This window comes from Spea bombifrons, chromosome 4 (genome assembly GCF_027358695.1).
Source record: "Spea bombifrons isolate aSpeBom1 chromosome 4, aSpeBom1.2.pri, whole genome shotgun sequence".
NCBI lineage: Eukaryota > Metazoa > Chordata > Amphibia > Anura > Pelobatidae > Spea > Spea bombifrons.
Window position 1 is genome coordinate 71,100,456 of NC_071090.1, and position 27,737 is coordinate 71,128,192.

General features: G+C 40.2%; 2 protein-coding genes and 1 long non-coding RNA gene across 3 annotated transcripts in view; 2 read left to right on the forward strand and 1 right to left on the reverse strand.

Moving 5' to 3' along the window:
- Positions 1 to 27,737, reverse strand: part of SND1 (staphylococcal nuclease and tudor domain containing 1) — a 288,682-nt gene that overhangs the window by 71,018 nt on the left and 189,927 nt on the right. The window lies entirely within an intron of this gene.
- Positions 2,039 to 4,112, forward strand: LOC128492446 (uncharacterized). Its single transcript, XR_008354096.1, has 2 exons — positions 2,039 to 3,424; positions 3,525 to 4,112. It is a non-coding gene; the product is annotated as an uncharacterized LOC128492446 (long non-coding RNA).
- LRRC4 (leucine rich repeat containing 4) lies at positions 4,300 to 6,533 on the forward strand. Its single transcript, XM_053464996.1, has one exon. It carries the CDS (start codon positions 4,454 to 4,456, stop codon positions 6,377 to 6,379), a length of 1,926 nt encoding a protein of 641 aa, XP_053320971.1. The 5' UTR covers positions 4,300 to 4,453; the 3' UTR covers positions 6,380 to 6,533.

The window sequence follows — 27,737 nt, forward strand, 5'->3', positions numbered from 1 at the left end:
TGGGAGGGCTTCGACAAAGATCTCTGATATAGAGCAGGTTCTTCAATCATTCCGATGAAGCACATTGTCACTGTCAATGTACCATTGTTGGGAGGCATGTTTCAGATTATCTGAATTAAGAGTTAGCTAAAAAACAAACTGGCAAATACGTAACATCTGAAAACCAAATAAGATTAGGAGGATTTAAGTCATTTTGAGAATATCGTACATTAACACACTTGCCCTGTGCATTCAAATGTGATGTGGGCTTCTCCAGAATGTCATGGGTTAATAGTGTATTTCCTAGAAGCAGAGGACTGATGCTTTAATCCCCCTGCAGCTTCCGACACATGTTGCTAAATGAGACTATCTGTAACCACTCTGCACAGAATGAATAGTTTATTACACCTTTTTAATCCAGATCCTGCCTCTGGCTTTATATCTATTAAAGTATTTTTCCCCCTCCAGCATTAAATATGGCTTCTGGTCCCTCTTGAAAAACTAATAGGATTGCAGCCTACATGGTGACAGTGCTCAATAGCTTTGCGGCAGGAGAGCCATTCGCGCTATTAAACAGAATAGCTCCAATTAACCCTTTTCAAGAGGGCGCCTTTTGAAGCATTTGCTTATTGCAACCACTCCCTTTCACGAACATGGAGCGTAAAGAAACACTGGCCATTGCACGGAGATGGTGATGTAAATGCAGAGTTGTTTACATCACCGGAAACGTGAAGGATAAATGTTAATTCATGATGTTGCTAGGTTGTAGGATTCCTGAATAACTTTGTATTACAAGCTTTTCTGTGGCATCTGATTGATGATGATGAGATGGGGGATTAGTAACCTCAGGGCTAAACTAGGCAATTCTATGGTGTCCAGCCAAGTAAAAGACACTAGTCCAATGGCTAGGGGAAGTTTATTTACCGAACGTTAGGGTGGAAATCTGTTATGCAGCTCTGGGCTACATATTCTGAATATGTAGATGTTAAAGTAATGGGCTTACAAGAAATCAGTTTTCCTTTAGTGATTCTGAAAGAAAATTTTTATTAATATTTCATGTGTGCTATAACCAGGCTATGAGAATGTTGCCACAATTTCTGTCTGTCGCATAGCTTAACCCCTTCTTTGCTGAACCTCTGACAATACAACACCACAGAGTTGATTTTGTGACAGACAACTTCCGGATGATGTCTCCCCACATCTACAGTTCTGGTTAATCAAATATGCACACAAAAGGGTTACCCCAGGTTTAGAAGTGTGAAGGGAGGTAGGGGGGTAGCAGACCATTTGCTTGAGTTAATTGAGTAAATGTATTAGCATGCATTCATCAGAAGCACAAGGAACCAGCTCACCTCTGCAACATTCTTACTAGACAAGACTATGCAGATGTCAAAATTACATAGTATCTAGGTGTGTAGCCCCCCTTCTGAAGCTGGAAAACACCGCCACTTGCGAACTACTATATATATTTATTTTGATCATAAGTAAACGAGCGACTAGCAGAAGAAAAACCTTTAAAAAAGTGAAACCTTTACTCAGTACCAGTTGGTGCTACCTATTACATTGCATAAAATTCATGAGTGATAAGTGCCATCCATTTTCTAACATATATTCTATACATATTACACACACGTGAGATGGAGCAGATAAACTTCATGTTAGAAGGATTCAAGGAGAGATGGGATGTGAAGAAAGCATCAAGTTAAAAATAAAACCCAAACACCACATTACAGAGAGCTTTACAGAAATGTGTTTTTTCTAAAAGAAAAGTTTGAAGTCCCAGCAACTCATATAACACCTTGAGATTTAAGGGGAAGATCAACCCCTTGGACCATTGTATATTAACTGTAACCTTTGGCTGTGTTGCAGCTTGCTTTCTCCCAGAGTGGTATAAAATGATGAAGACCGTCATTGTTCAGGAGAAAACTTCACTGGCACAATGATCAAACACACACACACACAAACTTCTGCCAATCCATGGTCTCCTAACCAAGGCTGAAATACTGCTACTTACCTAGATTTAGGTGCTGAGTACAACACAGAACAATTGCAGTTTCCATGCTGAGCCATCTAAAAAAAAAAAATTTAGAGACCGCAAATCGAGGACTGGTTCTGTGGACAGTAGATTCTATACTTCCTTAGACGAATCAACCTCCACCTGACGCCAGCGAGTAGGATACAGCAGGCATTTCCTTACAAGTGCACATAGGGGGAGACAGCTCTATAGAAGTAGATGCAGCATCTCGAGGATTGCTCCAAAGAAATAAGGCAGTCTGATTCACAGGTTGTTTTGATGAAAGTGAACGGGGGAACGGGTCACTCAGTGAGAAGCGAGCCTCCTCTTCTCATTCTGTGGACTACATGTCAGCCACGCAAACATCAGCTCATTCCGTCTGAAGAAAGGCTGCAGGGCTATCTATGAAGTGAACGAAGGAGTTTACGGTGTTTGGCTGGCATAATCCAGCCTTTATTATACCCCCAGTTGTTCTTCCAGCCCTGGGCTGTTCCTGATTGTTTCTCTCAAGTTGGGGGTGTGAATGCAGAATGTCCAAGAGGGGCAAAGGGGGTGACAGAAGAGAAGTGGTCTGGGGGCTGCATATTACCCCTGCCGTCAAAGGGAAGCAAAGTCAGCAATTGGTGTTGATGACGCTGCACTGGCAGTAAGAGAGCCAATCACATCTTTCCTGCCCCTGGCAGCTGAAACCTCATTTCTGCATTTATCCCAACGCAGGCTAAGACAAGGATGGAATGCAGGCGATATAGAAGAGGAGAAAAAGGCACCAAAAGCACAGCACTTGATAAGCATCATTAACTGATTTCATTGAAAAGGAACCAGAAAAGCATCAGCCTCTGCTAGCTGTGGACTCTTAAAACTCACACCGCCTGCTCTGCTTTAATAACTCCTCTGCCGGATTTAAGAAAAAAAAAAAAGAAAAGAAAAGCTTGAGAGGGGGGAGATTTGAAAGGGGGGGAGGGAATGTGAAGCAGCCAATGCAACTTAGCTGGAAGCTTTGAGCATTAACCCCTAGAGGGAAAGAAAAGGAGGGGTGGGAGGGGGGCTGTGTGAATACATAGGAGCACTGCATCACGCTAATGTTCTCCTCAGAACAGTATGCGTCAGCAGTACATCCACGTTCTGACTGAAGGACGAAAGGATGAGAGAGCACCCTGGCTGGTTGGCTGCTGCTGGCAACACAAGGCAAACAGGGAGAGAGGAGGACTATTAACAAATGAAAATGCTGCGAGGCTCCGATACCACTGCTGCCTGCTCTCCTGCTGCTAAAAACACTGGGAAAGAAATTACAAGCAAATCCGGGAGAACACCACAACTCGTTACCTCATAACAAAAGGCGCTACAGCGGGACTTCCACACGGCAGCAGAAGAGAGGCTGAGAAAGCCAGTCCCTTCCGCAGACCCACCTGAAACCAAGGGCTCAGCATTGAGGTGTGTGTTTGTGCTTTTCTCCCCAGTGTACTTTCTCCCAACCCTTCTTTCCACCTGTGCTACCCCTTTCATCGTTTTCCTTTTTTTTTTTTTTTTAAAGATATGGACGGATTATTGCTAAGTGTGCAAGGAGCAAGCTACAGCTGCTGCATCCACAGCTTGAGAAGCTAGTTATAAAAAAGAAGAAAAGGGAGAGAAAAGCCAGCAAGGAGGGAAACGAGAGGAAAAACAGTCAATGCCTGCAATGTGCTGCTTTTCTCTTTGTACAAATCAGAATCCTGCAGACAGTGTGTGAATCGCATGGATACCAAATATTAAGAGACCAAGAGAACAGAGAGACACCCGCAAGGGAAGCCAGAAGGGAGCATTTGGAGTTTCCCCCTTTTCTCATCTTTCCTTTTGAATCGCCCTAAAATAACGTATTCCAGCTTGCTTCAGAAATGGATCTTCCGTCTTCTTGTGCTGGAGACAGTAGTGGAATCCAAGGACGAATATCTCAACTGCAAAAGGCACTTGTCCCAGGGGAGCGGCAAAATGATGCACCTGCATAGGCAAGTGGGCCTCACCCCCTCGTTATATTTCCCTTAATGTTGGTTTTTCTTTTTCTGGTGTTGGATTACCTAAAGGAGCCATTTTGTCTTTCAGTCAGCCCCCCTCCCACTAAAGCCCTGTTACCTTATCTATTTTTTTTTTGAGCTCTAACAAAAACTAAGAAATCTTAAAGGACTGCTCCCTGAGCAGGCTGTACTGGAGGGGTGCACTGGCTTGAAGATCCTGGTATGTTTCTTTCCCCCAATGTGCACATAACAGATCTTTTGTTTTATTTAGCCTTACGATGCATTATAATTTGCCATTTGAATTCTAAAAGCAAAACCAGCTAATTTCTCAGATTCCTTCCTTGATAGTCACAACCCCCAATATCTATATAGATGGAAAAAGGCATTTCCAGCCTCCTAAAGCCTGGGTAGGGCCAAGTTCATATTTCTACGCCAAATCCCAGACGATGGTGAATTATGAACGTGCCACATCATGAATTTCTTGTGGCTGGTAACTGTGCACCATACCTGGAAGGCTGTCCTGTTTTCTATAATCTACCTCATGGTGCAAACTTGGATCTCCTGTGCAGCATATTCGGGGCCCCAGAGCTGTCCTTCTGTCTGTTCCTGCAGTAACCAGTTCAGTAAGGTGGTCTGCACACGCCGCGGCCTCTCAGAAGTACCCCAAGGTATCCCATCCAACACACGGTACCTCAACCTTATGGAAAACAACATTCATATGATCCAAGCTGACACTTTCAGACACCTTCACCATTTGGAAGTGCTACAACTTGGCAGGAACTCTATCCGCCAGATAGAGGTTGGGGCGTTCAATGGTTTGGCCAGCCTCAATACTTTGGAGTTGTTTGACAACTGGTTGACAGTAATTCCAAGTGGAGCTTTTGAGTATCTTTCCAAGTTAAGAGAGTTATGGCTCAGGAACAACCCCATTGAGAGCATCCCATCTTATGCCTTCAATAGGGTACCATCTTTGATGCGCTTGGACCTAGGGGAACTAAAAAAATTGGAATACATTTCTGAGGGAGCATTTGAGGGATTATACAATCTGAAATACCTTAACCTTGGGATGTGTAACATCAGAGACATGCCAAACCTCACACCTTTGATAGGGCTCGAGGAACTAGAAATCTCTGGTAACAACTTTCCAGACATCAAACCAGGATCTTTTTATGGGCTGAGGTCACTAAAAAAGCTGTGGATAATGAACTCACAAATAACCAATATAGAACGCAATGCTTTTGATGACCTTACATCTCTGGTAGAGTTGAATTTGGCTCACAATAACTTGACCTCTCTTCCACATGACCTTTTTGCCAATCTGAGGTACTTGGTAGAGTTGCACTTGCACCACAACCCATGGAACTGTGATTGCGATGTTCTTTGGCTATCAGGATGGCTGCGAGAGTATATACCTACAAATTCCACATGTTGTGGCCGCTGCCATTCCCCACCGCACATGAAGGGGAAGTATGTTGTGGAGGTGGACAACTCATCTTTTCAATGTTCAGCCCCTTTTATGATGGATGCACCTAGGGATTTAAATATTTCAGAGGGGAGAGTGGCAGAACTGAAGTGTAAAACTTCAGCCATGTCCTCAGTTAGGTGGCTGTTGCCTAATGGGACTGTCCTAAGCCACGCTTCCAACCACCCACGAATAACCATCCTTAACGATGGTACCTTAAACTTTTCTCACGTCCTATTAACAGACACTGGGTTCTACACGTGCATGGTGACCAATGTGGCAGGAAACTCTAACTCCTCGGCCTATCTCAACGTCAGCACCGCAGAGCTCAACACTTCCAACTACAGCTTCTTCACTACTGTCACGGTGGAAACTACTGAGATGGCACCAGAAGACATCTCTATGATATTTAAGCCAGTGCCGACCACTTCCACAGGGTACCAGCCGGCATATACCACCACGACTACAGTGCTCATACAGACCACCAAAATGCCCAAACAGGTGGCAGTGCCAACTTCAGACTCTGGAGACAAACTTCAAACTAGTCTGGATGAGGTGATGAAGACCACTAAGATCATCATTGGTTGTTTTGTGGCAGTAACACTGTTGGCAGCTGCCATGTTAATTGTGTTTTATAAGCTACGGAAGCGACATCAGCAGAGGAGCACTGTGGCTGCTGCGAGGACTGTCGAGATTATCCAAGTGGACGAGGACATCCCTACTGGGAGTCCCACAGGAGTATCAGGTGAGGGGGCAGTTGTGATGCCCACCATTCACGACCATATGAACTTTAACACCTACAAGCCAGCACACCATGGGGCTCATTGGACGGCTAACAGTATTGGTAATTCTCTACACTCCACAATTACAACCATCTCTGAACCTTATATAATTCAGACCCACACAAAAGAGAAGGTACAGGAAACTCAAATCTGACTTTTTTCAAATTAACATGCAATAGAATGCACAAAAAAAAGAAACAACTTTTGTACAGAGAGAGAGAGAGACTTTTTTTGTTTTCTTGTAAATGCTTATATATTAAATCTATGGGCTGATGACAGAAACAGATTATATTAAAATTTAAAACTATTTTCTAACTTGTAAGTTCTATTTAAGCAGTGGTATGGCGGTGAAGTTAGGGTGCAAAAATGCTGTTATTGTACCATTATGATTAAAACACAAAGATTAGACCTGTTTCAATAAGTAAAAGCAATGAGTTGAAAATTCAAGGGCAATCTGCCATTTTTCAAAAGCTGCTGTTTGTGTACAGCAGCAAAAAAAATTTCTAAGATTTTTTTTCTTTTTGCTAAGAGTCCCAGATCATTCGTTACAGGTTTATCTTATATAAAAAAAAAAGTGTTAAAAAGCACCACAAATTTGTACTGTGCCAAATGTTTAAAAAATGCAATAAAGGATCTTTTTTGGAGACTTGGAAGGGAAAAAAAATGTATTTATGTTTTCTTCCGACAGCTTAAACCTACACAGTGTGTTTTGAATTGAAGGTCAGAATGTGTAAAAGAGGGAAGGTGGATTCCCCTAATCCTGCACATTTAATATAAAATCTATAGGTTGCGTGGTGCCCAGTTATGCTACTCTAGTATGCCAAAAAGCAGTACAGAAATAGTCATCAGGAAATTGAAAAGGAGCTGGCGCATCTTTCCACTCTGCACCAAACTCCTGCAAGCTCTGGTTAACCCTTTTGTGTCAAACCAGTGGAAAGGCAATTCAGAACAAAACCAAAGCTGACCACCACCATTCCTGAAATAAGAATTCAACCTTCTACACACCAGGGTAAGCACCTCTTGCTTTCACACCCAAAGGGTTAAGCAACGTTTTGACATTTTGTACAGTACTGAAGCACATGGTTTGTAGGCATTGTCAGCTTCTGATCTGGATTCTGTATTACTTATAATTGCAAGGCAATGCTGTGTCTGAAAAATAGCGAAAATTGCTTTTATTGCAGTAATGATTTCATGTTAAGACTTAACCTGTGTAGTGCCAGACACTAAAAAAAATTGAATATGAGATGTCTTTTATCCTACAATCTATGTATTTTCTTTCCCCCCACCATTGCAATAGAATTAAACTTGATGCAGAGCAGCGCTGTGATACCCAGAGGGCTACCACTTCAAAGATAAGCATTTATAGAAACCAAGGATGTACAGCAAAGAGATTAAAAAGTTGTCTTGGGGATGTTTTAGGTGGCTGTGCAGAAAAGAGTAGTGCGGAAATAAAATCATATTGCCCACCCCTTCACACCTGGATGGGCCTGCGATTCACTGTATGCTAACGTGCTGCAGTTTCTTTGTGTAGCACAAAATGTGCAACGTAGGTTGTTTACCCCTGGTCACACAAGGGGGCAAATCAGGCTATTTCCTTACAGCAATGTGTAGACAATAGAAATGACATATGTACCCTGAATTCATACTTCCGTTTATTAAAGAAAACAAAAATCTAATAGCCAGTCTAAAGCCAGATAGGTTTCTTTATTGCAAAAGGGGGAGGAATTGCTGTCATGTGATGTGTTAACCCCAACTGTGGCTGTAATCTTGCAAAGATGGGCCAATGGGTTTTTGGAGTATTGGTGCAAACATATGAATTTAAAATTCATGTTATGGCATTTTCCACCAAATCACTGTGTACATTGAGAAGCAAATATTTTGTTTAATTGTGTCTGATCGTAGGATCAAACTAATGAGACTTCATTAGAGAGACAGAGTGAAAATGGCCCCCTTGCAGCTTTCACTTGGGGTTGCTGTAATAAATCTGGAATAGTGTTTGTGAACAGCTATGTGCAAGCATTTGATTGTCGTATTGCTGCAGTGCACTACCGAGTGAGCCAAGTGATGCCATGTAGTTTCTCCTTGAAACCTCGACTTTGGGCACAAGGTCACTCGGAGACTAATTAACAGGATATACTAATCTGGCTTCTTTGAGAACTGCAGTGCTCTCATTCATATTTCTTGGAAGTTTGCACTTATCAGATTTTTGAACCGTCCTGGAATGTGAGCCGTGAAGAGTGATCATGTCTCTGGTGTAGCAAATTTGTCATTGTATGATACAAGATCAGTTAGCTGGAGCAAAGGTGTAGGATTAGGTTTTACTGTATAGAAGCCTGGGCAATTAACTAGCTATACCACCCCAGTATATGTCATCTAGTACACATTCACCAGATACCGCAACACCTTGGGGCTGCCAGAAAAGGGCTGTGCAAAAAATATACGTCTGGGGGGAATTTCCATTGCTAGGAACAGCAGCAGCAAAAACCTTGCAGATATATGAACGAAGGTAGTTATACCTCCAGCAATGGATGTTGATACACTAGGGATTCTAATGGGTAAAAAGGCAGTATCTCACTATAGGATTAGGCGACGTGTTAGAAGTAAGCAGGCATAGGGACAAATGGAAAAACAAAGCTGACAAGATGGTGAAATAATTTGTTTAAATATCTTAAACATTTAGATGTGAAGGCCCTTCTCTGTATGTGTATATAAATACATATAGGTACCATTTTACCCAGAAGCATGTATTCCAGTGCCTTTAGTTAGGATAACAAAAAATATTGTCTTGAACGTAATTTGGCAGAACTGCGCCTCGTTCACAAGGTGAAATCCCTGCATGCACTGCTGAGGCTTTTTGTCCAACAAAAACTGTGTGTTTTACCACAACTGGTAAACAAAAAAAAACAAACCAATAAATAAACCCAAGCAACAAAAAAAAAGCAGCAAATGTAAAATTGCTGTAGGCAAACATTTGTGGTCAGCCATTTTAGCAGTCTTGGCAATAGAAGATACTCGATACTAGTGAATTTAACCCTACGTAAACAGCATGGAACAGAGTTTGTAGATGGATAAATGTGAACATGTCAGAAAGATTTTCAGAGAAAGGCCGATACCAGGAGTGGAGGTGCTACCACACTGATGGGTTACGATGCTGCTTGGGCTCTGATTAATCTAAGGGGCTGCTGGGAAGAAAAAGGTAGAGATTTTTTTTTTTTTTTTTACAAAAGGTGTGAGATTCCTCAAAATGGTCCAGTGATGTAATTTGTTTTTGTTAAACTGCGTCTGGGTGGGATCAGGTACGGTACTTTATTTGCTTGCCGGGTGATCAGTCCCACCGGATGCAATAATTTAATTATAGACATTTCTCAAAGAGGTTTGTGGCTCGGATCAATTTTCTCCATTTCTGAGTGGCTGGCTTTATTCAGTTATTTTCATCAGTTCTTCAAATGCCTAAGAGTTCCATAATCAGCTATACTCCACGTACAAGGGTAGCATTGAGATCGTTTTGAGACCCAGATAAATTTAACATGTATACGCAAATAAATAAGATGACAACTTTGATTTACTATTTTGAAAAAGTATTTTCCAAAAAGACACTGCCCATTATTTTGAGGCTGTTCTCCCTTATTATATTTAGAGGCTTTTCTATGACAGAAGCCATTAACTGCCATGACCAAGAAGTAATCTGATGCCAAGGAGGTCTTCCTCAAGTTGAAGTTGCTCTTCTGCACAGTCCAAGATGAGACATTTTCAATTTGTGATAAAAGTGGATCCCTCTCATCAATACTATCTGTAGTTTTTACCTTCAAATAATGTATTAACCCTCATCTGTGATAATCGTGACCCACGGCTATTTTTTTACTCAGGTTTTACATAAAGAACGTCTTTATTCGTCAAATGGTGTCTGTGGGGAAGCTGTTGGCATCTTTTTTTCATTTGGTCAAGAGTGAGAAGCGAGTGTCCTGGTGATATTTTAGATTCAATGGGAGTATCAGCAAGAAAGAGGGGAAAGACTATTTGCCATGTGGACCCAGGACTAAACATAATATGAAAATAAAACCTAGGCTCACTTAGCATTAAGAAAGTTTCACTTTATGCAGATGGTGGTAGATAAATGGAACAGCATCCCATCAAAAGTGGTAGAGGCTAATACAGCAAGGGAGTTTAAACATGCATGGGGCACGCATAAAACCATCTTGAATCTAAATAAGGATCAAAGTTTTGATTAAGGTCCAAGCCTTCATGAAGTTTGCCCTTTTTGCTGATGGGCTGAATGGCTGTTATCTCCTACCAAATTGTGTTTCTATTTACATACCTAGGAACCCTGTAGGTTTGACAGACTCCCCAGGAGAGGCACTGCTGCTTCTCCAGGTTAGTATCTAAATTCTAAAGGTGGGGGAGATTTTGGTCATACCTACATTCTTCATAACCCTGACCTAAGGGCTGTATGGGGCTAACTCCCACTCCTACATATGGATGGCCCCACGTCCACATTCAACTAGCCTCATCTCTTAAAGTTACTCCCCCAAAAGAGGGTCAATTTCATGTACGCTTGTTAAGTATCTTTAGCGAGATCATGAATAAGTATCTACCTGCGATGTCTGTGAAAGTAGACTTTTGTGGGTATGTACTCAAAGCAAGCACAAAATGTCTGTGACCCGAAGTTAAAAATCAGTTTCTGTGCGTTTTAGGTTTAACAAGACAATGGAACATGAGTGCTACAGGCTACAAAAACTACCAGTTGGGGTATAGGTTTTGCCATATATTACCAGTATCTGAAAATTCCTAATTCTGTGGGACCTTTCATTACATTACAGTAGAATCCTACACAAAACCTTTAACTGTTCCGCCACATGATCAAGAACACTTGTTCCTGGTGTTTACGTTTCACCCACAATGTGAATATAATATATATCTGGAACAAAGAAAACATGAATTACTTAAAGCAGCCTACGGCATATGTTCTATCACTGTGAGGAGTAAAGTAGCATCAAAACCTTCCCTTAAACAACCTGAAGTTTTTTATTTTTAAACTGTATAGGAGTGGAAATACCGTACTGTGTTAACCAGTTAAACAGCTGCCCAGGCACTATGCTCTGATGGTTAATCAAAATATTTAATGGCTCTTTAATCACGTGATATCTATTCTTCCCATTAAGATAAAAAAAAATGAACATTGTACATTTTAGCTGGAGTAACTGAACAGGATCCTGATTTGCACTGTAAAGCCATGATTAACGAGCCCTAAATGCGGGCATGTGCCAGGGGACACAGTTTTTTGTTTTTATAATCCAGAGTTGTGAGCCTTGTGCAAGTGTAGATCCTTGGCAGTGCAGCTTGGCACTTTAATTTGTCAGCAGTCACATTAGATGCAGCATGGAGGATAATGAGGTATGCACCGTCCTTGTAAATGCTTGCATCCCTACTCACACGTACCTTTCACGCAGTGATCTTCACAGATCCACAGTGGACACAAAAGCCACAATCTAACAATCGTAGTTCTACAGTTATACGAGAACGCTAAATCCTGACGTCGGATGCAGAAATGTGGGTTTTGTGTATTATATGTAAATGAATGGGCTCTGTCGGCATCGCATCTAGTTTATTACTGTGGTGTGCTGTCAAACTTAGGAGGATTATATTTGCACAGAAAAGTGCAGTGCTTTGAACTATTTTAACAATCTTTAGTTAGGTACATAGTTACATCTGTACACTACATGTCTCATTAAAGGGGCCCTAAGTATTACACAATTGCATCTATTTAACATGTGTTCTCCAGAGTGTCCAATAAATCGCCCTTGCATGAGGATTAACGTTTTTAAAAATAAAATATTTAAAGCGCTATTTTTTAAATATGCTTATTCTTGTCCATGTGCAGGCCTGGGATCCGTTTAGCAGCAGTCATGTTTTATGAGTTGACTTCCAAGCTTGAGCCATTTTTGATATAGCTGAAAAGAATGTGTTCAGGACAGAACAGCAAAAAAGTGGAAAGCTTTAAAAAGTGCTTAATGTATAATAATCCAGCCAGGAAGCTGGTGTGACAGCGCATGCTGACCGGGACGTAGTGGAGCACTGTAGCCTTGTAGACTCTACAAAGGAATAGCTGGTCTTCTGTTTTTTCGTGATGTCAACCGTGGTTGGGTGAAAAACATGAAATATGCTCAGTAACAAGAATCTGTTTTCCACGTGACAAACAATGAAAAGTTGGTATAATAAGCTATTTAACTTCCCACTGAGAAAGCACTGAAAAAAGTTAATGGTTAAGCTCTCAGTGACAAGAATTTTATAAATAATATATGAGAGATGCCTTGGAAATGTTTGTAAGCAATATACGCAGAGACTTGGGACTTGTCTCAATCTCTCTGGATCCGGCTCAGCTCAGCCTGGATTAACCCTTTTATAAAGAGGCAAGCAGCATAAAACAGTCATTGTAGGCTTGCTGGTAGGCGCCATCTTGCTTTCCCAACAGACGACAACACCTGAGCCTTATTACCGGCAGGTTTAGTTTTAGCCGAGCATATGATGAATGAAGTGCTATGTAAACTGTGAGATAATTAATCTTTGAGCCTGTTAGTTTATATAACACTTCACTAGCAAACTGCTCACTAAATTCCTGTCTTATGAAGAACGTGCTTGTTTCTCCTAGAGGTCTTATTTTGGTCACAGTTCATGTATCCAGCAGACAACTGTTAATTGCTGCAGTAAGTGAAAAGCCACACATTTTCAGATATAAGTCTCACATACAATGAAATCCTTTACTATGCAGTTGCCTTTAACCCCATTATGAGTTTTGCATATGGCTGGGCATTATCCAGTCAGAGTGGCGGCAGATCGGGTGTGTATGGAACTATAGAGGTCACCGGTCATTTGCACGGTGAGCCAGATGGCCAGTCCAAGCCTGGTCAGCACTAAAGTTGTACCAAGTTATATTATACCACATCTGGCATCCAATTCATGCCGATTTAACCTCACTTATAGGGAAACGCTTCATTGTGAAAAATACGCTAGCCATGCCATTACTTCGTACAGATTAAGTTATCATCGTATGACCCAGGCAAGAATACCCTGCTTGGAGCTGGATGGGGATCGCAAAATTAAACAATTTGCAATGTCAGTTTGTGTACTTGAAGATCGCCCAGCATGAGAAATGACAATTACACTACCACATACTCTGCTTACTGAAAAGAAAAGTGTTATGTCCTTACGCAGAGCAAACAACCACAAAATCTAAAGACAAAACATACTGAAACTGCAGAGGCACCAAACTAAAAGTTATAAAACATCAAACCCGATAGTTAAGTGTATTATATATGAGAGCCCAGAGAAACGCATAGCATTTGGGTGCAGTAAAACGCTCGATATAACTTATATTTTGTATATTGACCAGCATTCACTTCTGCAGAGATATAAGTGGTACTTTGCTTTAGTACTTTGGGAAATAAGCACAATGTTAGAGCAACTATTATTCCCCGGTACCAGTCTCCTTCATTCAATATCTAAGAATTAACTTTATACAAACTGCACAATTGACTATTTCATAAACCAGTTAAAGGAGTTAATATACAGTTTGGCCATTAATTCACAAGAGCAAAAAACTCCCAATAAATACAAACAGTAGATGTCAAACGCACTGATACAATCTGATATTTTTGAGAATAGGTCGCGCTGCTGAATTTATGCCGCAGCATATATAGTATAATGTAACGGGGGAACATAAACAAGCATATCTTACTGGCTGAGCTACCAAAGCAGGAGCTTATATTTATTCAGAATGCCTCATTACTTTCCACAAGCATGAGAGACTCTACACACACAAAACACTTGTACTCCGATTTCCTGCACAAACAGTGGGACAATAGCTACAAGCCATCCTGAATCTAAGTACTGATTAAGGTACAAGTCTCTATATCAAGAAAAACGGACAAACAGATAGGCTGAATGGCCCTTATCTGCCATCAAATTCTATTTTGTTATGCATGTATATCTATATATCTATATATATATATATCTATATATATCTATATATATCCTGATTTACATAATTCAATGATATACTGGATAAAAAGGGTGTTAAAAAAACCACACTTATTGTATCACATATACAAGTCATTAAGACCTCGCTGTTAGATCTAAAGATCTAACGAACAGATTGCAACATTGAGCAGGCTGCTTATGACTAATGTATACCTCTACTCTTAGCCGTCAGTATTTTGTGCACCGTGCGGGGTGGACCAGTAGTTTGTACTTCATTTACTGCCGTGTAAACATACTTGCCATATGTGCTGAAAACAACTTCCGTCTGACTTCTATATGTTAGCGACACCCACAGCCGTGTTAATCACAGACACAAGCAGTTAATATCAATAACCAAGTGTAGGGTCTGAGGAGTTTGCCGAGTGGGCTGACAAAAGCAGGAAAATATTTTAGTTTTTTTTATGCAGTATATTTTTAAAATCAGCAGTGATTTAAGATTAAAAGGCGCTTTCCCGGCTAATCTGCTGAATTTTGTAACTAAATACAGCATTAGAAATAGCATTATTAAATGCCCAAAGCCTTCTCGGAAATATTTCTTTAATCAAGTATACATGGTTTCATTTACACATATACATACTTTTTGGGGGGCCAGGAACATGGAACACACAAGCAGGCACTGATAGGTTACCATAGAAACTGAAAAGGCTTCTTAAGTTTTTTTTAATGTAATTATTCCTTCAGAGGAAAGAAAAATGACAAATTTGTTAAGATTTTTAAAACGAAGCCTCAACTGTTCCAGTTCTCCTTGTAGACCAGAGGTCATAGCTTGTAGGTAATTGTTGGCAATGTGCAAACAGAGAAGACAGACACCATTTTCTTTTAGCACTGCTGAGTGGCGATTCTAATGAGAAATAAAACATTTAGCTACAAGTAAAAGTATCTGGGTCAGTATCTTTAATGAGGCTTTTCCAAGATAGGAGTCGCTTTGTTTTACTCGGCAGGGAAATCTAAACGTCACTGCTCATCAGAAGCAAGGTGCCCGCATCTACCTGCTGTACACTGTACCAATGGCTGGTCCAGTATCTGCTATTCACAAAGTGCCAAGTGCACGCAGATGTTTAGTTTAGAATGCCTTTTGCATGTTGTGCCCAGTGAGATTTTTAGTGAGCATCCCAGATCTAAAACATCTCTCGCACCAAAGTAACGATGGCACCCCTGGGTTTATAAACCAGAACAGTTTAAAGAATTGCTTTAAGGGACTTACTAAAGGCTTGAGAAGATTCAGCTTGGCTGTGCACTGATGACTGTGCTACTCGTTCTCAGATATTTTCGAAAAGAATTACTCTTAACTGACATGGGAAATACTAACGAGAAACTGTTCTGAAGGAAAATCCCATTTATTGCATTTTTCATGTAACATCTATAATTGAGGTCTATGCTGCAAAAGCAGAGGCACCTCAATCCATATAACAGCAGGTTGGGCCTATCACAAGATCTTCTTTGAGCCCCCCACTAACAAGCCCATAATACCAATGGCTGCAGAAGGACAGTCTCCAAAATGGTGACTGTACTACCTAAATTGGGGTGGTTAGGTGGTATGCCGCAGCCATACCCTGCACAGTTACACAATGTAAAGGCCGGAAGGACCACAGTATATGCAAGCTCATTGCCAAAGGAAAGGTTTCTGCTAGAATTCTATGCTTAAAGTATATCTAACCAAGCATGCTTGACAATGACCAAGTCTGACCAGTAGCAATTCTAGTGACATACAGAGGCAGTTAATGCCTTTTTTTCCAGAGATGAGCGCATCACACAATACTGCTCTTAAGTTACATAGGTTTATAGGGAAGATGATCATGGCATGATCCCCAAGGTGCTGAGCCACTTAAAACAAAGAATCAGCATTGTTTCAAATTCTTATTTTTTTTTATTTTTTAAAGGAAGCCATGATGTTTTCACAATCTTTATATGAAGCCTAACAAAACATCACATCGGGAAACTAAAAATGGAACCCATCCTACGCATAAAGCAATTATGAAATTACTCGTGTGACTGGATATGAAATCGGGGACAGGAGCATGTTTTATCAGTTTCATGTTTAGTTAAAATTTTAGCAGATTTCAGGAGTCTTTGAAACCTAAACCTTATTGTATGCTTCAATATGCGTGAGTGGGTTAACTCTTTCTTTAGGTGTGGAATCAGATTTTAAATATCCAACCAAAAAAAATGGAAAGACGACAAATTGAGACACTGCAATCCAATGTAATTTCAAATAATTGAACCTATACGTGGCTGGGTGCTGCAGTGCCAAAAAGGTCTCAGTCCATGTCCCAAATTGTAACAAATAGTTGCGTCAGCGGACACCAGCAAATCACACTGGAATATCCGTAAATGTACAAAAATGGGTTAAACGTCCTTGGACAGTAAAATCAAGGAGGGCTAAAACGCTTAACGCGTTTCGCACAAACTGTGCTTAGTCATAAGCAGCCTCAATGACTGATACTTCAGGATACTTCCTCACAGGGACCAATGGCAATCAGACCTTGTGACAGACCCCTGTGCCATGCTCCTCTTCACGTTAACTGGTCCATTGCACATATTTATTTGTATTGTGTGTGTATACGATATATACTTTCAACCGGTTTTTATATAACTGGTTGATGAAACACTGGATGAATAGGCCGTAGTTAGTTAAAATGATGGCCTCCAATGCTTATAAGCACACAGTGGGAAGCTGTTCTGTATTTGGTTAGAAGTGTATTGTGCATACGAGACAGAGAAACTAGTTTACAGAAGGTGTGACAGATAATACCATGGAAGAGTGTCGGGATACCACCAGGCGTTATGCAGGCTATAACATTGGCCTAAAGATAACATAAGCCAAATGTTTGTGGTGGTCCATAGCAGGGTCCTATTTTGCAGCATAGGTTAGCTACTCATTAAGCAAAATTAGAGCTGATCACTACATCTTATGTTTAAGTAAACAGCCCCATTATGTTGTGATAGATCAGCTGCAGTCCTAAAGGAAGTTTACTAATAACTGAGCAGTACATTATACAGACCGTTCAAGTAGGTGGAATACCTGGCTCCACTGATATCATTGATAATGCTGACATGAAGGCAACCTACTCTAATCCCAGTGATCCATCCAGTGCACAGTAAATTAATGAATGCGCATCTCCATTTTATCGTTTCAGTGGTTGAACAGCAGAAAGTGCACACACTAAACAAAGCTAATTAAAATAAATTATCTTTATTTTGGTGGGGTTTATATGCGTTCGTGTTCAGGAAGCTGCGTATGACAACTCGTGCTCAATGCTACCGGCAGAAATCACCGCTTATAAGGTGTTCTGGGAACAAAGGACAATTTGTTACAGGTAAAGATTTAACTCCAGAAAGCTGTAAGGTCTCACTCTGGTACCAGTATGGTTACAGAAATGTAGAAGACACGTAAAAACATGCTCTGGTTAGCATATAGAATCTGGCAGGTTCAAACTAAGAACATACATCATTTGTTGCGTCTATGGACCCTTCTGTGCTTACTCAAAGACAGGCACAGCACTTTAGGCTAATGTTATACTGTATATATTCTTGGGATTAATGGACACAATGTTTTACTCCTTTATAGTGTATGTGCCAGACTGTGGTAAAACATTACAATGAGACTATGAATATATACAACTACAAAATTGGGTATTGGCTATATAAATTGGGTATTGGCTATAAAAATTTGCAAGTAGAACCAATGAGATTTTGAGGCGACTATCTTTGTAGCTCTGCTGTTAAAAGTTTTGTTGTTAGAGATTCTATTCGCCATGAAAAAAAAACAAAAAAAACAGTTTCCCCCATAGCAAATCATGTCATGAGCAAACGTATTTCACACAAAAGTGTTACACCCCCCTAGCATGCGTGAAAATAAATTATTGTTATAAAGTACCAAAGTGCCTGGGAAATGGTTGATAAATTACTGTGGGTGCAAAAAGGATGAAAGGCATGTCCTTTAATGGATCTGCCATTTATAGTGATGGGCTCCACGTCTCCTCAAGGGACATCTCACATCAACTGAAAGCAGTATATGAAAGCAGCTGTGACAGGTGGAGAAGGCTGTTACGTAGCGGTGGGAGAGCTGGCTGCAATGCAGCAGGGCCTGAGACAACCTTGGGATCTTTGACACCAGTCCCTATGACCCATAACAGGAGGGTGTGATTTCAAGTATCCTTATCTGAATCACCCATGTTCTAAGCAGGCATTTCGACGAGGATTTGCTAGTCAAGTCCCTATGTGGAGGTTCATATAAAGTATGACCCCCCCACACCATGATACTGGAGTAAAAGCCCTGAAGACCCAGGGAACTACCTCCTGCCAGTTAAGGAAAATTGAAATGTTGCTCTAAAATCTGAGAAATTCCTTGCCCCTATTTTACAAAACACAATTGTGAGAAAGGCAAGGTATAACGCTTTAGCTCAGTCTGAGTGCACATCTGCAGAGATCCACAGGACATGAATTGAAAGAAATACATTTTGTTGAAGGCTGAGGGAAAATGCTTTGGTAACAAACTCTTGAAATGCAAACAATCTGCTTTTCTCGTGAATCCTGCTGAGGGCTTTATTGCACAATTAAAAAAGGGGGAAAAAACCCACAAAATAGATCTCTCAGAATGTCAGAGTACTGCCATCTAATGTGATCTCCTCAGCAATTTAAATGTGGATTCATCATTTCATCGATGTGAATCAAACTGTGGGTGTAAACGCCAATGTCTTTACTCATTTCCCCTGCTTGTGTCTTTGCACTGCACACTCAGGGAAAGCGTTGTTTAGCTTTGACTGTGCTTTGCTATAAAGCAAGAAATACCAATGTATCCAATTGCTTAAAAATATGGGAATAATCCAGGAAAAAAACCAAAACACACCATCGCTGCTTTGTAAAATTGAAGACTGCAGAGCAACATTTAAGAAAAATATATCTACATATAAAGCCATTAAGAAACAAACAAAATAGACTAACACATGGGTAAAGTTTGCCACCTTGAATATTTTTTTCAGGATAGAAAAGTTTGTGCCGTTGACCAGTACATATTGCTGCCCTGTGGCATGAGGGAAATATTATAAACCCACAAAAAAGGAATTACGTTGTACAAAAATAAACCGCTCTGGTACTAACCTACACTTTAATTTGTATTAATATTACAACTGAACATCCTAAAAGAAACCCAGTAAACTGAGTCAAATGGCACTTGTTACTGGTTGGCATATACTTCAACCTCCTCTGCTGCCCACAAAAGCCAATACTTGCTAGTGAGAAATGACAACACTGGCAATGTCACTAGCTTCTCCATAGTGGTTTATTCATTATTCAATGGGGACCAAGACCAACTGAGACACACACCAGTGCAGGTCAGAAGGGATGAACCTAGAAGCTCATTTAGAACAATCCATATTAATAAAAAGCTAATGGTCTGAGCCTGAGGTCAGGTCTATGAAAAAAGGACAGACCCATAAGGACATCATTCTTAATCAAAACCATTGTTGTCTTCATGCATTACACATGCCTAATTATAGTAAGTGGGAAAGTGGTTACGAAACTGCCCCCATTGCTCATTCAGCACACTTTTTACCACTTTGAAACCTGTAAATTTGTTGGGATCGAATCAGTTATAGCAGCTATCCATTACAATGTCTATGATGATCTCAAAAACCAAGGAGGGGATGTATATTCCGCTTAACACTAGACAAATGCACCACACACTTCCCATGAGTATCCAGTCAATGATATGCTGCATTTGCTACACAATGAATCCAGCTTTGGCTGAATGTTACAAGACTGCCGACAGCAAACATCCAACTATTATACTGCCTGCTTTGCTTGTTCAGAAGAGGAAATAGGTTATGATAAATGCAGGGAAGTTCTAAAGCAAAGCACATGGAGCATATTTATACACAAGGGGAACGCTCATCCAAATGGGAATAAAGGAGTCTGCAAGAGAGGAAAAGTGGGTTGCGAGGACAAAAAAAATTCACTGCTGCAGGTTTTTAAATGAAATGGGATGGGTGTGAATTAAGCAGGAGAGGAAAGCACTGAATGAATTTATTCCAAGACCTTTCACAAAATGAAATTATTTTTATTAGGAAAATACTTCTCAACCTAAGAGGATAGATTGCAGGACCTGTGCTCAGAATACCGGCAGCAGTTAGGATAATATTCCTCTTGCTAAGTGTTTGCTGTAATATGATGACTGCATTAAATAACTTGCTCTTCTATGATTGATCACAACAGCTCTGACTTATTTACACACGGCAGGAAATCCATCATTTTATAGCTGTAGGAATTAATCTACAAAATGGGACTCTGGCAAAGGAAAATACTTTAAAGTATTTAAGGCTAGGATAGCATAGGTATAAGGTCTGTTCCCAAATTATAAGCACTGGATCAGTGTACATGCTCTGGGATATCAGCACCTCTACGTATACATCAGGAGTCATGTTAGAGGAAATTACATCCGTTATGATTCTACTATAAAACTCACACTATAAATTATGGGTGCTTTGGAGGCAAAGGATTCCTGTGGCTCATTGTAATTACAGAAAGCCACTTGGGGAAGCAAAGCTGATTTACAAATTCATATATTATTTTGAAGTATATACATTCACATACACATGTGCTCTATAACACACCTTCTGTTCCACCTCAATCACAGCGCCCGCACTGCCACCTTTTGGCATGGCGCTGCCCTACCTCTAACCACTCCCCATGTCAAAAAAAAAAAAGTCCCAATTCAAACACCTGAAATGTTGGATGATACAGTATAGTACTGTCATTGTTCTGGTATATTAAACACATTGAATGTTTGAACTGCTAGGCCATGTAAGTTATTCTCCCATCTAATAAAATGCATGCAAATCAATTACTGTTACTTGGATTGTAGGACGACCAGATGTGTCCACTTTAATTGAAGGTGCATATAAAACATACATAACAGGGTCAAAATCTTCTGTAAGCCTTTCACAAACATCCTAGATGAAAATGCTAAATCTAGTCATAACTACATAATTGTTGCCCAATATATATATATAGTATTAAACTCCCCTCCCCCAGCTCCTATTTAATGCTGGTGCAAACAAAACACGTTTTGGGCAGAATCCTGTCACTATGACAACCACGTAATCAATAGGTCAGAAGAACTTGCAGACTAATTGCTACCTGGTATAGGTTTTCTGTGAAGGTGCTTTACATATTAAATCTGGGTTACTAACATTTCCTTTTTTAGTGGCAAGTCTTACTAATGAATTTTGAGCAATACTTAAATACTGAACAATGCCATTTGAATCAAACAACCTTATATATACCCCTCCCCATCCTCAGAAATGGAGCTGGTTGCTCTGGATAGCTGCTGAAAGTACTGCAAGCTACCCGTTTGATGCCAATAAGATTGCATATGATCTCTAGTCCACAGGGTTCTGGAGCAGAATTCACCCTTGAATTTATTTTCAGTCTGTGGTGTAAGGTGTGCAGAACATGATAGACAGAACCCTCTCCCATATGAGACGCTACCCAAGACGGCGCCTGAAAACCGGGTCTGCCAGCAAAAAACAGGACTTGTATGGGGTATAAGCCACTTATATAGCTAGTGTAATCTTTTAACCAAATATGGGAGGTTAAATAGAAAAGGTTGGCCAATGTTAAGTATCAAGACTAGTAAAGTTAGAAATGCATTTTATTTTTTGCTTCACGGTTCAGCTTCTATAGTATAATATGGAGTTGGTAAAGCAGAAAGGAAATATAAACCACAGGATGTGGTCTGTAAAGTAGAATACATCAAACTCTATACCTGTATACCATTCTCTTTCATTATTTGAAAGCATTATGATGTTGAAATAACAGGACGCGCAGAACATAGCAATATAACAATGTATCCACTGTTTTAGCCAGTCCCATCAACTTAGAAATACCAGCTATTCTCCGGCTTCTTTTTGCAAACAGTATTCCATTTTCAGCTAGTTGTGAAAGTCGGCCACTTACAACGAGGCATGTCGACTAGACGAACAAGGACCGGGCCAAGCTCAAAATGTTCCTTCTGAATTACTCATTTGTGCCATTTCATATTGATCTTCATAGACAATTCTTACTGACTACCAACTGAATTATTATGCCATGTGAGAAACTAAATAAAGGCAAAACTTGTCTTGATCAGAGTAATTTGTAATTAACCAGACAACTTATAAGAAAATGGTCTTTTTTAAATAATAAAACAGAACGATGATGGTGCTGGCCAATTCAAAATGATTAAGAATCCTAAGGAATCCAGAGTAAAAGGAGTATGAAAGGAAAGTGCTGCAATCTTCCCAGAATTGGCCCAATCCTTTGTTAATTTCATAGAATTCATTCTACAGCTCAAATTCATTCCACATTCGAAGTCCTTCATGGTTCAGCTGCTGTGGACTCTCTCAGTTTATGTGATCTGTATACAAAAGGTTATGTTAAGAAGGCAGCCGGGGCTCGCTCCGATTATGTGTGCATGCTTTCAGCATCGTTATGACCAATACCCCCAGCTACCACAGGCTCACACTGAATATTTTGTGAGCTAGCAGACTGAGTTCCCATCAGTACTTTGGGATGGGGGGGGGATCTAGTGTTCCACACACTTTGGAACAATGATTTGTGAATAATGCTGAGCTCTACTGCACTACCCAACACACGTGTGCCAGCGAATATGCAGGATTCCCAATTTTCACAAAACAGAAATGTTAAGTATAATAAGAGAGACTGGGTAGCAGCCAGAGTGTAGATATACTACATTACATACCAAACAAGAGTCGAGGACCTTTAGAGGCGAGAGGTAGGAGGGCGTTTTGAATGTTGAACATTTATGGATGGGTACGGAAAGCAGTCTACCTTGTTTGCATGCAGAATACATGTAATGTAGACTGAAAAGCTTGTGGAAATATTTGCTGGAAATATTTAATACACAGAGCTGTAAATACTATTTACTATAGGGATTACAGTTAATTTTAAATTAAACTGTGCCTGGGCCCATACAGTAATTGGCCGTAAAAGCCCTATAGCCACGCAATTTAGGCTAATGCACATTCCACACAGAACGTGAAGAGACGGTAACAGTCTCCAGGAACCATCGTGTTTTGTACAAGGTAAGAAAATATGATGGCTGCAAGCAGGCCACTGAGGAGGGCTAACGAAGAACAAAAACAGTGTGCTTTTAGGTCAGCTTCAAGCTATTAGGATTGTAAAAGGAAAGGGAACAGTGGGACTATAATATTTGTGCAGTGTTCATAATTCATTCAGTTATGGATAATGAACAGCGTTAATCTACACAGATTTGGTGGGGAAATAAAGAGCTTGCATGAAATATCAAATCATAGTGTTAAAAATATAAAATATGGAACAAAAATAAGCCTACTATAGTGGAGGAAGGCTTTAAAACACCATTTTTTGTACAAATTCTGCTGACCGTGGTGGTTATTTTGAGCACCTGTACAGCCAGCTGTGAGCGTCTCAAACACCTAGCAGCGTTCCAGACCTACAGCACTGCTCTGCGGGGAGACTTTGGACTCGCCACCATAGAGAAGGTAAAAAGTGCAAGAAGTCAAAAGGCGCGAGGCCAATGTAACCATACACAAATCTGTCACAACGGATAAAGCCTTCATGCATCCAAGGGCCGTTTGTTTTTAGATTTAGGTCTATATGAAGTAGAGGTTTAGGAGTAGAAGTTTAAGCCCATATAAGAGTCAGCAAAGCATTAACTTTTACAACAAGGAACTAACCCTTTAAAACACACAATGCACTCAAGCTTGCCATATTCACAATGTTAGCTTCCTGCATCCTCAATCCTATTCCAAGGTGCCGTATGTTGGACACCAACATTTCAGGTGTCAGAATGAGGACAGCGGTGGGAAGGATGTGGATAGTGAATAATATGGGCAAGACCACCCACTGTTTCTACAGCTCAGAAGATCTTCCCAACTGGCCCATGAATCCCACTCCACGCAAAAGCAGGAGAGAGGGGCAGTTACCAAAGGGACAGTTCCCAAAGGGACAGTGCCTGAAACTCTTACTGTTGAGAGGGATGCTGGGCCACCTTACACATCAGACCTACCACTCCCATTTCATATTTGTATGCATAGCTACAAAATAGCCACTGAAGATCTAAATATAAATCACTAAAAAGGTAACCGTTTTATGTATCAATTTGTCCACCCTTAAAAAAAAATGAACATGAACAACCATGGCTGCAGTGAGTATTCAGAGATATTCCCCCACACACTGTTCTCAAATCAATCTCTAACGAGAAGCACAAAGAGCCATGAGAGGAGAGGGAGGGAATGTCCTACTGTCTCGCTCTACCTCTTCTGCTCAATTGGAATGCATTCCCTGTCTCGCTTGGTAGCGGGCCCTGTGCCCAGCTTCCTTTAGTTTTCAGCAGAGGGACTGTCTTAAGATCCAGCTGACATCTTAACATTTAAGTGCAAAGCATATTTCCCTCCCATCACCTGAAGACTCCAACTCTTTTTGGCTACAACAGGATAGTGGGAGTTGCAATTCCACAATAGGTGGAAAAAGGGTGTCCATAGGCTTAGAGATAGAATTGCAAGAAAGCAGGGTGAAGTCACGCTGCCCGAATCAAGGAGGAGACAGAATAATAAAAGAAGGGGGTATTGATTTCACTCACAAACAGGCATTGTGTGTCAGGACAGCGTTCAAATAAAATCAAGCAGAACATTTAAAAGTGCACAAATAGTTTCCAATCATGAGGAAATCGATACTGCGCATTTTATAGCTTCTTTTTAAACATAGCACTTAATAATGCTTTTTATTCCCTATAATTTGTAATATTTTAGTTCCTGCTCAGCAAGCTTAGAACAAGCTCTAAGATATTTATTTACACAGGGCCACAATCTCCGGGGTTAGAATAAATGTTGTAATTTAAGATTTGCAAAAGGACAAAGAGCTAAAGTCCTACGTGGAACAGAAAACAAATCTGTGATTATACCGTCAAAAGGCAAGAACACAGATATGACATACCAGCAAATTGTGCTGCACAATAAAGGGGAAAATGAACACACACTTTGACAACATTAACACACAAGATGGCATACCGGTAAAGGATAAAATGCCTGTGATCCTGTGAGTTTATAATCTGTTACAAATTGGACTTGTTAAAGAAGGCTACATCTTTTTGTCTCATTCCTTTACATATATCTATGTACCGCCTTCAGGTTGTCCCCAATTTAGTCTGGTATAGTCCATAATTATCCAGCCATTGCTTTCTCTTGAAATAGAAGGCAATGTGCATGAGAGATGAGCAGAAGTCCGTGTTGAGCAGTTAAACATGTGAACAGTTTAATATATGCCAATATTTTAGTCTCCCATAAGCATCAATGACTCTGTAAGGGATTAAAATCATGATACGTTTCAATAAAAACAAGTCTCTGTATGCAAGCCCCGAACCTTGCTTCTGGACATACACACAGCACAGAGTACCCAACCGTTATCAGTGCCCCCTGGGTAACATCCCGTATCACTAGGAGCGGATGAACATGTACATATTGTTGCATAATGCCATCTATGTAATTCTATATACGCACGCACTTGTTTTATTTAATAACCCGTGTCAAGGAAAGGCAGAGCGACAAGGGATAATCTTACATATTATGTATCTTTATCTGGCTTGTACATGTATCATGCTTTATATTGAAGATGGTGAATTGGTACAGACATCTGTTTACACACTAAGCCACAGAAAAAAAAGCACAACTCTGTGCCAACTATACTTCCCCCGCAACATTCTTTTTAACTCATTTAGTGGGAGGACTGGGTTCTTCAAACTTCCAGATTCACAAAGAGGTCTGGAATCAATTTATCAGAATCCGATGAAAAATATGGAGGATTTGTTTACGGGGAGCCAAGAACTGTGTTAGATTTACCTTTTAATCCATTCTCTGGCTGCTTGGCCACCAGATGAGTAGTTATTTCAGTGTAATACATTTATATCAGTAATACCTAAGACAGAAACTGCAGTACAGGATCTGTTTAGTAAAAGGTCTTCACAGCTTGCTTATTGAGTGTGCCACAAATAGAACAATTTGCTACATTCTTCCATATTTTCTTCAATTTGCCCTTATAATTTCTGTAATTTCACTTACTAAACATGCACATGACCTTTTATTTTTCCATTTATGTGTATTAATCTACAAAGGCAAGGCATCGTAGTTACAATTGTTGCTCGTTAGAAAACACTATTGAAGTGGCTGGTAATTTACGTTTAATGCAGTGAAGTAAGCAATCACATCCTCCCACTCCTGTTTACAACGGCACAAATTAACGCTGTGCTTCGCACACATCCGGACTACAGCATACAGTAGAATCCAGGCCTTATCTCTAACATTTCATTAAACAATTGCCCTATATCAGATATTATCATGGGGGGTGCCTCCTCTAACACAAGTTCACTTAATGAATCGTTCTCATTTTAACACGGACAGAACACAAACACTGGATATTTACAGCAGACTGTACTGCTCGTCCAATCAATGGGGGATCTTCCCCCAAAGCAAGTCCTCAAGATGCAGTGGTTATTGCTTCACATTGTGGTTCTGAAGTTAATATACATTAGTGAGAAACGAGCCAAGGATTCTGAGAATCTAGATGCCAGAGCCCATAGTCCATGGAAGGCATGCATTATGTACTTACTGGTCTACATTCACAAGTGCCTAATTACATGAGTGCTGGTTTCTGAAAGACCCTTATCGGCTGCAGTTAATAAAAGCATGCATAAACCCAGATACACGAACATCCAAACACTCACCCACACGCACTTACAAGCGGAAGTGTTTCATTAGGATTTCTGCCACGTTTCTTCCTTCCCTCTGCAGGGAAGCTGTGACTCACAAACAAACCTATATTAAGACTATAAGAATTTGGAGCAGGAAACAGTAATATTCAAACAAATACTCTGAGGCTCATCAAGCATGGTGTGGAGGCCATATCATCATTTGCTATTTTGGGTGTTCTAGCCACATGCTTGTCATGATACACTGCAATGTACCAAGGGGAGTATTAATACATTTTTAGAGCTATGATCACAGTGGATGAAGCAGAACAGCAAACACTAAAACATAGCAGAGCCCTAGCAAGCATAGGTAGTCAAAATGTTTACTATTAAAACAATTGAAAGTTATAAAGGACAATCAAGTGTAAGCTTAAGGTTCCAACTATTTGTCTAAAAAACAAAAAAAAAAAGGCCATATTACACAAATGACAGAATCATTGATCTGGACATGCAGATGTATTAAAGTAGGTCAGACTTTGTTTTGTGTGTATATGGCATTCATACATAGTGTATATAAATGAGATGTACATATTATAGAATTGCATAGTCTAGCCAGCAAATCATCTTTAGTTAAAGGAACGTTAAAGGGCCTAGTTTCACAACATTTAAAGTAGATACAATTTATTCAGTTTGAAGTGACAGCAAAACAAGCATCAAGAATGAAGGCTTTCTCGTTAATAAGGTGACATGACATAAG

Coding starts and splice junctions, on each gene's coding strand:
- LRRC4 (XM_053464996.1), top strand. CDS start 4,454: ATGAATTTCTTGTGGCTGGTAACTGTGCACCATACCTGGAAGGCTGTC.